General features: G+C 43.5%; 1 protein-coding gene across 1 annotated transcript; it reads right to left on the bottom strand.

Annotated features, from left to right (window-relative positions):
• Window positions 1–1,537: 1,537 nt before the first annotated feature.
• Window positions 1,538–1,960, bottom strand: LOC145414629 (uncharacterized). Its single transcript, XM_080284155.1, has one exon. It carries the CDS (start codon window positions 1,958–1,960, stop codon window positions 1,538–1,540), a length of 423 nt encoding a protein of 140 aa, XP_080140281.1.
• Window positions 1,961–10,904: the final 8,944 nt, after the last annotated feature.

Below are 10,904 nucleotides of genomic sequence, written 5' to 3'. Positions count from 1 at the left end.
ATTCTGTCTTTGTTCTACTTATTTCCGTTCCTCTACTCTCCAATGCCAATCTCCACTCATCCAGTCTGCGCTCTATCCCTTCTTTTGACTCACTCACCAAAACCACATCATCGGCATACATCATGTCCCACGGTGTCCCCATTCGTACATCCTCTGTCAACACGTCGAATACGATGTTGAAAAGGAAGGGGCTCAGCGCAGAGCCCTGATGCAGCCCCACCTCCATTCCAAAACTGTCCTTCATGCCTGCTCCACTCCTCTCTCGCGTCTTAACATTCCTGTACATTTCCCTTACCAGTCTTACATACTTTTCCGGTACTTTTTTCTCTCTCAAACATCTCCACAACTCATGTCGCGGTGTTCTATCATAGGCCTTCTCTAGATCTATAAATACCATATGTAGTTCTTTCGGTGTTGCTGTTTGCTGATGATACAGTATTGTTGAGTGAAGATGAATGGGAGTTGCAAGGTTTGGTGAATGAACTTGGGACAGTGTGTAGGAGGAGGAAGCTGAAAGTTAATGTAAACAAAAGTAAAGTTATGGTGTTTGAGAGGAATGAAGTCACAGAGTGTGCAGTGAGGTTGGATGGTGAGGATATGGAGAATGTGAGTGCATTCAAGTACTTGGGTAGTGTGATGAGTAAGGATGGAACTTTGGGGGATGAAGTGCGTGAAAGGGTACAGCAGGGAAGGAAGGTTGTAGGCATGCTGAAAGCAGTGATGAGAAATAGGGAAGTGAGTATGGAAGTTAAGAAGTCTCTGCATGATGGTATTGTGATCCCTACCCTGACGTATGGAAGCGAGGCGTGGACCTTGCAAGAGGGGAACAAGTCAAGAGTGAGAGCAGTGGAAATGAGTTACTTGAGAGGAGCATGTGGAGTGACATGGAGGGACAGGTTGACGAATGAAGAAGTGAAGGAACGTTGTGGGGTAGATGTGGATGTGGTTGAAAAGATTAGGAGAAATACACTGAGGTGGTTTGGACATGTGGAGAGGATGGAGAGTGAAAGACTGACTAAGAGGGTGTATGTGGGTGAGGTGGAGGGAGGGAGAGGGAGGGGTAGACCGAGGATGAGGTGGAGGGATGGAGTTGAGAGGTATATGAGGGAGGGGGGGGTGAGTTGGGGGGAGGGGAGTCAAATGGTGGGTGACAGAGTGACTTGGAGGCGTTTTGTCTGCGGCCACCCTTTGCGGGATTAGGGCGTCGGGCTATAGATAGATAGATAGATAGTTCTTTCTGTTTTTCTCTATACTTTTCTGCCATTTGTCTTTGTATGAATATTGGGTTCGTTGTTCCTCTTCCCGGCATAAAACCAAACTGACCTCTGGCCACCTCCACCTCCAGCCTCAGTCTCTCATCCAGTATCCTTTCCCAAACCTTCATTGTGTGTGATAACAGTTTAATTCCACGATAATTCCCACAGTCTTGTACATCTCCTTTCTCCTTGAAGATGGGTACCAACACACTCTCTCTCCACTCATCTGGTATCTCTTCCTGCTCCTCTATCTTGCACTTTAAATTCCACTACAAATCCACTCACGCTTCTCCCAGGGCCCACCATGCCTCCACCGGGATCTCATCTGGTCCAGTTGCCTTGTTGTTTTTCATTCTTTTAAGTGCTCTCACCACTTCTGCTCTCTCTACACATCTCGTAAGACCTAGATATAGTATTCCATCATCCTGATGATCCCGTGGGTTCTCCTCATTTAGTAGGCCCTCAAAGTACTCCTTCCATCTCTCTTGTACCTTCATCTCATCGATTAGCACCACACCATTTACATCCTTCATCTGCTTCACATAATTTACATCCTTTGTAGACTTGCTCCTAATCCTTGCTATCCTGTATATTCTTTTCTCTCCTTCAGGTGTTTCCAGCTCCTCATACATATCACGACAAGCCTCAGCCTTAACCACTGCCACTGCTTTCCGTGCTAACTTCTTTGCACTTCTGTACACCATCTTGTCCTCCCACTATCTGCTTTGTTCTCACTGCTTCTTTGTTTCCTTTTTCTTTTTTAGTGCATTTTTAACGTCTTCTCTCCACCACCATTCTTCTCTAGTTGTATGTCGCTTTCCCGATGTTTCTCCAAGTACTTCTCTGGCCACTCCTCTCACGGTTTCTGCATTCTCCTTCCACCAGTCTTGAACTCTCTCTATATTTACGTTCACCCTATCTTGAACTCTTGTCTCTTCGCTTCCTCCTTCAGTGCCGTCCATCGAATCTTTTTCTCATACCTCCTCCTTCCTTTTCTTGGTCTTTTTCCACACATCCATCACTAGCAGCCGGTGTTGTGGTGCTACGTGATCACCTGGTATAGCTTTACAGTCTTTTATCTCTACCATATTTGATCTTCTGTACATAAGGTAGTTTATCTGGGTAGAATTTCCTCCACTCTTATACGTGATGATATGCTCTTCCCTCTTGCAGAAGAAAGTATTAGCAATTGCCAGGTCAAAGAAAATGGCCAGATCCAGTATCCGTTCACCTTCTGCATTTACATTTCCAAGCCCATGGCCTCCATGTATCCTCTCACTTTCTTCAGTATCTGCTCCAACATGTCCATTCAGATCCGCGCGCAGCACCACTCTCTCCTCCACAGCATTTCTCTCTATCTCACTTTCTAGCTTCCTCCATAACTCTTCCTTTTCTTCATCTGTTGATCCTGTCTGTGGTGCATATGCATTAACCACATTTATTATAAATGCCCCATATATTAACCCGTCACGTCCCGAGGTTTTCCGCACCTCCGACATCCCCCAGTCCCGAGCCTTTTTGGAAAAAAAAATTTTTGGCTCAAACTTCCGCTTAGGTTGAGAAACGAAGGAAAATCACCAAGAAAGGGCTTACCGTGGTCTATAAGTGGTCAGAACAGGTGAGGTCCCCCGAGCCAGGTATCGTATTCTATTATGGACGTGCCAGGCGCTCACGTTTTCTATGGTAAGGAATACTGGGAGAAACAACACACAACACCTCTATATTTAATGAATTTGAACTAATAAACAATAACAGTAACAATATAATGGATTTCAGACACATACATATGAAAAATAAGCATTGTACCATCGCGCGAGCATAGCGAGTTAGGTCCGAGTCGTAACATGCTATATGCTAAGTTTCTTAAATCAGTCAACATATCATTTTTTCTACTTGTATACTTCTGTTTCAATGACATTTTACCAATTACAACTGTTTGTAAGTGTTTTCAGATGTTTTCATTCATTATGATGACATGCAGCATAAGTTTAGCACACATCAGCTTAGTAAGCGCACTCGCTATGACTCGTATTTCAACATACCCAATTGTTTTATCACTTTCCTATTATTTTTCCCTTTACATAGAACCTTTCCTCCACCACTGTAAATGTTTTCAATTATTTTCATTCATTACGAGGGCATTTAGCGATATGCTAGCGCATATTCACGTAGCAACCATGATCTCGAACACTCGTGTTTCATCTTCTACTTTATTTATTCACTCCAATTATGATTTCCCACTTACATTACCCACGTTTACACCCCTATACTGCACTGTACATACTTACTGGCATTATTTATTCAAGTGAGCAAGAGAATATCGCATGAAAATATCCTCGCAATGAATGTTTTGACCAACATAATACTCACACACTTATATACTAATTCTTCACATATATTACACACTTTACCACTTGTTGACTTTTATTTTCACTATTACGTGCCTTATTCATTCAACTGAGCGTCAGGATATCGCATCTCTATACACACGCTATGAATATTTGACTTAGAATATATTTCAGCACTTACAATAATTTAAACTTATATTATACCCGTAAGCCTTTCCAATAATAATAATTATATAATTACGGGCCGTATTTATTGCACTGAGCGACAGAATATCGCATCATAAAACCCTCGCTATGTATGTTTCCACTTACAGCATATTTATACACTTACATACAATTTTTGCACTTATGTTATACCCGTATGCACTTTGTACTAATATTTGGAGATCAACATGACTGATAATTTCACTGAGCGTCTGTCTGTCGTATTTACTTCATAGTTTCAGCGTCCTGTCGCATTCACACCATATCAGAATTGCATTAACGTGTGACATTCGCTGAAACATGGGTGAATACAGAGACCCACGTCACACTCCACGCACTCATAGCGGGTGTCCTTCCTCTGTGTCGTGAGTCTCACCCGGGAATTGCTACACACGTGACACCTGCGTTGGGGCCTAGGTCTGTTTGGCTGGGGAGGGATAGGAGTAGGGAAATGGCGGCCGGATATTCTCAGGGGAGTTTGTGCAATACGGGCAGTGCGGGTGCGATGTTGGGGCTTTTCTACAGCATACCGTGCAAACATCTCTCTTGTGAGCTCCCTCACAAACCCTTCAAAGGTTTCCTGAACTCCTGTTGTCATGGCGTGAAGGTGGTGGCAATTCAGAGCAGTGATGTCTAGCAAGTGAAAGAACAGTTTCTTATACCACTTCATCGTGGTCCTGGCACACTCTACCGTCGATATCATGGAGTCTGACTGGTCCACGAGGCGCATGTTTATGTTATAGTCCATGACACACTCAGGTTTCCAAATATGACGCCTGTTCTCGCTACGGTAATCAACTGAATCAGTACGGTGCATCAAGGGGCGGTGAACCGTTGACAATAGGCTTACTTCTCTATTGTGGTTCCAAACAGTTGCAAGGATGTTGTTGGCTTTGAAGAAGACAACCTCATTCCTTGCAAGTTTCCGCCCTACCTTGGCCATGTGACGCCGGTTCACCTTCACGGTTCCACAGACTCCAGTTTCATGTGTGTGAAGATAACGAGCGAGAAGAGGGCTAGTTTTTTTTTTTTTTTTATGTGATCGACTCTGGGCATAGGCTTCACAACCTGCTTTCAAGGCCCAGTAGTCCTCCTACGTACCGCACACCTCCACATGTCACCACTTTGGCGCTAACACCCACCGTCCATACTGAATACATGCTAGGGCTGTCTCATACGGGACTGGTGTATTGGTATTAGCGGGGGTATTTTTACGACATGTCGGCGGGTCTTCTGGTAGATCAGTAAAGTCTTCTTTTATGAAATTCAAATCTGTAAACTGTTCCCTGCTCAAGCGGGATTTGAACCCGGGTCCGTTAGGACTACAAGCCAACTCTCTACTGATTGAGCCACCGCCTCCCCCAGTTGTCCAGGTAGAGGACGTGACCACGATGAAGGTAGTCTTCTATCATCGTCTTTACCACTGCTCCCGACAGTCCAATACTTCGATCTTCTATTATGTCTGTCTGTGCACCGGTGTACAAGACTGTCTTGCATGTATCCAGTCCTACAGTCGCACATAACAAAGATCTTGAACCCAAAATGGTGCCTTTTGCTGGGTATATACTGCCTAAATGAAATATTGCCTCTCCACAACACGAGACTCTCGTCTATGACGAGGTCTCTATAGGGATAGAATGAGGAGCAAAAGGTTTGCCTCAGGTGATCAAAGACCAACCTAATTCGCCTCATTTTATCAGTGTCATTCGCATTTGCAGGATCATGAGCATCATAGAAATGGAGGCGACTTAGAATTTGTTGAAACCGATTACGGCTCATCACTTGCCCAAATATTGGGGTAAACATAACAGGGTCCCTAGTCCAGTAAGCAGGAATTCTGTTCTTTCGTATAATACCCATCAAAAGGACCAGGGCAAAAAATAGGAACATTTCTGAAAGGGAGACAGGGTAATCATATATGATAGAATGCCTACTCCTTGTTCCCAGTCTTTCACTCTCAAGGCGCTGGGTGCTTGCAAACAGGTTGGTTTGGTATGCAATCTGCTCCACAAATGCCTCACTAAAAAACAGGTGGAAAAAATCCAACCTGGTGGAATTACGGTGAATTTCTGGAGCAATGCAGCCAGAGCGCCCCTGCTCAGTGAAGGGGTGAATGAGGGGAGAAAAATCACTCCCATCCTCCCAATTCCACCCCACAAATCCCTCGTCCCCATCATCCCCATCACCGCCTTCATCTGGGTGGGGAGGAGATCCTGGTGGGGGAGGTGGGGGAGAAGGAGTGCGGAAGGCTTCCCCACTGTCACTCCTCTTCCCTCTGCCTTTACCCTTTCCCTTTCCCTTACCCTTACGGCCTTGAGGAACATTAGGGGGCTGTGGGGATGAAGTAGTGGAATATTGGGGAGCAGAAGACATGCTGGGGAGTGGTTCCTCCCCACCTTCCCCCTCCATGACAACACCACGTGCTTTCTCACGCACCCTAGCTCGACCACGTGTTAGGGGATATTGGGGAGCATAAGACGTGCTTGGGAGTGGTTCCTCCCCACCTTCCCCCTCCCTCATAACCCCACGTGATACTGAACGCACCCGCACTCGCCCACGTGATACACTATGCCGCCTCACACTACCTAGGGAGAGGAATGACTCACTCACGTCACTCTCACTTTCCCTAATCCTCCCTGTACTTTCCCTTTCACTCCCCACTCCCTCTATGGCACTTCCTAACTCCCCAAACAAAATGCTAGGCCCATACCTGCTCGTCCGACGTGGTGTGCGCTCTGGGCCACGATGAGTGATTACCTCATGTCCATACCACGTGGCAGCACGTCCCACGACTCCATCATCGCCATCGTCCTCGTCCTCGTCCTCGAAATCTGGTTCCAAATCACGTTGGGGATAGGCATAGGATGTTGCAAGTGGCTTCTTGGCCTGCTGCCCCTCTCTAGCAGCACGGTAAGTCACATATTGCCGCTTCCTGGGAGACGGAACTTCCTCGTCACTGCTGGTGGTTTCTTCCTCCTGTGGCTGCACATAATCTTTATCCACAACCTCGTCGTCCAGTGGGGAATCACTGTCGCCTGTAAAGGCGTCCAGGGCAGCTTGAATTTCGCCCCCTGAGAGACCTCTCTTAGCCATGTCCGAGCAGGACCGTTGCTACCAGGTGAGTGGACGAGTGGCAGGTTAGCGCGGGTCGCATGGGGTCGCCGAGTGTCCCCGCCTGGTGGCAGGTAGGGGAAGGTCATGCGAGGATACGTACCGCAAATCAAGCGCGAAATTTGAAAATTGTTGAAATTATGCACTTTGCAATTGCACGACGTACCGGTATGTCGCTGGGACTGGCAAATGCAATCGTTGCAACGTACCCATACGTCGACGGGACGGGGCGGGTTAACCTTACTGTTATCAACCGATCTCCTCCTCTCGTCACTTCAGTCACATATTCTTTCATTTCCTGCGACACCACTATTCCAGCTCCATTCCTTCCCTCTGCAGTTCCACTACTATAATAAAATTTGTATCCATCTCCTAATTCCTTGGTCTTGTTACTTTTCCATCTGGTCTCCTGCACACACAGTATGCTCACCCTCCTCATCTTCGTCAGCTCAACCACCTCTTTTCCTCGACCTGTCATGGTCCCAACATTCAGCGCTGTCCCCCTCAGGGCTTCTTCTTTAGCCGCGCTCGCTCATGGCGCGGTAGCCCTTGCACATTCGCAGAGGTCGGGCGATGCCTCTGTGCGTCGCTTATAATGGGGTACACCCTGACATGATCCACTATTCCTCGGTAGTGGTTCATCATGGTTTTGGCTTATATGTCACTGGCCGACACCCCTTTCTGACGCCAACCCTCTCCATTTATCCGGGTTTGGGATCGGCATAGAGTTGAGCTGGCTTCCACCCCCTATGGCTGGGTTATAGTATATATATATATATATATATATATATAATCAGCCGTTTGAGTATACACTGCAGGACCGGCCTATTCAGACCGAAGTCAGGATGATACAGCCAATGTACCTCTACCAAGTGGCCTAGGCTGTCTAGTAGAGATTGTATGTAGGGTGAGAAGTGCTTGTAAGTGTATTTTGTAGTGTTGGAGTGGCTTTAGATGTGTATGTAGTCTGTGAACCAACTGTAATCGGCCCGCACAAGACGACTGGGTGCAAGCATACTTTGTAGTAAACGACACTGGTCCAACCACAGCACCTCTTGTGTCCGCCAATGCAGTACGTGGCTGGGTGAACACTCCCTGGCGGGGCACGAACCCAGGTTCACCCGTGTACGACAACGCACACTTTACCACTGTACCACAGAGGCTCCATATATATATATATATATATATATTTGGCTGTCTGGTAGAGACTGTATGTAGGGTGACAAGTGCTTGTGAGTGTAATTTTAGTGTTCTAGTGGTTTTGGATGTGTGTGTAGTCTGTGAACCAAGTGTAATTGACCCGCCTTAAGCCAGCTGGGTACAAGCATACTAGTATGCGACACTGGTTCAACCACAGCACCCCTTATGTCCGCCAAAGCTGTCAGTGGCTCAGTGAATGCTTCCTTTTTTATACCTCTGGCGTGAGGCGAACCCGCGTTCACTAGCGCGCAAGATGCAAACTCTACCACTGTACCACAAAGGCTCCCAAATATATATATATAGATAGATAGATAGATATAGATAGATAGATAAATAGATATAGTTATATATTGATATATAGACATATATAGATATATAGATAGATAGATAGATAGATATAGATATAGATAGATACAGATAGATAGATAGACCGACAGATCGATAGACAGATAAATAGAAATAGATATATATTGATATATAGATACATAGATAAATAGATAGATAGATAGATAGATAGACAGATTGATAGATAGATATAGATTTAGATATATACGAGATAGATATAGATATAGATAGATACAGATAGATCGACAGATAGACAGATTGATAGATAGATATTGATTTAGATATATATAGATATATATACAAATAGATTTATATATAACTATAGATATGTATATAGAAATGGTGAAGCATGGGGGAGAGATAGTACTAGAATGGATGTGGAAGATGAACAGATTGGCCTGGGACGAAGGTAGAGTCCCGGGGTTTTGGAGGACAGGTATAATTATTCCCTTGTACAAAAAGAAAGGGGAAAAAGAAGTGTGTGGTAATCATAGGGGCATTTTTCTTCTTAGTGTAATAGGAAACGTATTCGTATGATACTTACTGACAGAGTTAGGGAAATAAAAGAAGAATTAGTTGGAGAAGAACAGGGAGGCTTTAGGAAGGGAAGAGGCTGTGTAGATCAGATATTCATTCTTAGATCTTTAGTGGAAAACTTTCTAGAGAAGGGAGAGAAGTTGTATGCGGGCTTCATGGATGTGGAGAAAGCATATGACAGGGTGGATATACAAGGATTATGGAAAGTATTAAGAATATATGGAGAAGGGAAGTTGTTGAATGTTGTGAAGAGTAAGTATGAGGGTGCTAATGCCGCAGTGCGTGTGGATAGTGAACTGAGTGAGTTTTTCTATTTGAAGGTTGGGTTGAAACAGGGATGTGTCATATCTCCATTGTTTTTCAATCTGTATATGGATGGGGTTATACAAGAGATACAAGGTAGGGCATTGGATGCTGGAGTGGCCCTAATGAGAGACGGTAAAGTTTGGAAACTCCATGTACTGTTGTTTGTAGATGATACTGTGTTGTTAAGCGAAGTCGAGGGGGATCTGTAAGGCTTGGTGGATGGGTTTGGGAGTGTGTGTAAGAAACGGAATCTAAAAGTGAATATAAGGAAGAGTAAAGTTATGGTCTTCGAAAGAAATGAAACCACTGAATGTACAGAGAGATTAGATGAAGAGGAAATGGAGAATGTGAATACGTTTAAGTACTTGGGTAGTGCGATGAGTAACGATGGAAGTTTGGGGGGTGAAATGCTTGAAAGAGTACAACAAGGAAGAAAGGTTGCTGGTTCCTTGAAGGCAGTGATAAGAAACAGGGAAGTGAGCATCGATGTGGAAAAGTTTTTACATGACAGTATTGTGATACCAACCCTAACGTATGGATGTGAAGCTTGGATGTTGTTGGAGGGACATAAGTCAAGAGTGAGAGCAGTGGAAATGAGTTATTTGAGAGGAGCCTGTGGAGTCACATGGAGTGACAGACTGACAAATGAGGATATGAAGGAGCGTTGTGGTGTGGATGTGGATGTGATAGGAAGCGTTAGGAGAAACACACTGAGGTGGTCTGGCCGTATGGAGAGGATGGAGAGTGAGAGACACACGAGGAAAGTGTATGTGAATGAGGTGGAGGAGGAGAAAGGGAGGGGAAGGCCAAGGATGGAGGGATGGAATGGAGAGGGGTGTGTGAATTGGAAGCAGGGCAGTGAATTGGAGGGGGACAGGGGGATGTGGAGGCGATTTGTATATATATATATATATATATATATATATATATATATATATATATATATATATATATATATATATATATATATATACTGTATGTATGTATATATATATATATATATATATATATATATATATATATATATATACTGTATGTATGTATATATATATATATATATATATATATATATATATATATACTGTATGTATGTATATATATATATATATATATATATATATATATATATATATATACTGTATGTATGTATATATATATATATATATATATATATATATATATATATATATATATATATATATATATATATATATATATATATATATATATATATATATATTGTATATATATATATATATATATATACATACAGTATATATATATATATATATATATATATATATACATACAGTATATATATATATATATATATACAGTAAATACAGTATATATATATATATATATATATATATATATATATATATATATATATATCCGTATCCCTGACCGCCTTGGACAGAGCTCCATCATACTTGACCTCTTCCTTACAACTAATCCTTCTGCTTACGCTGATAATCTTTCCTCTCCGTTGGACTCCTCTGATCACAACCTTATTACGTGAACCTGTCCCATCGCTCCGGTACGGCCTGTGGACCCTCTAAAGAAACGTCGACTGTGGCATTTTAGAGCTGCGGAT

The sequence above is a fragment of the Coenobita brevimanus genome, chromosome 100 (assembly GCF_032717465.1).
Source record: "Coenobita brevimanus isolate Jiangsu-jjx chromosome 100, ASM3271746v2, whole genome shotgun sequence".
In the NCBI taxonomy this organism is placed as follows: domain Eukaryota; kingdom Metazoa; phylum Arthropoda; class Malacostraca; order Decapoda; family Coenobitidae; genus Coenobita; species Coenobita brevimanus.
This window is presented reverse-complemented; position numbering and strand designations above follow the sequence as displayed.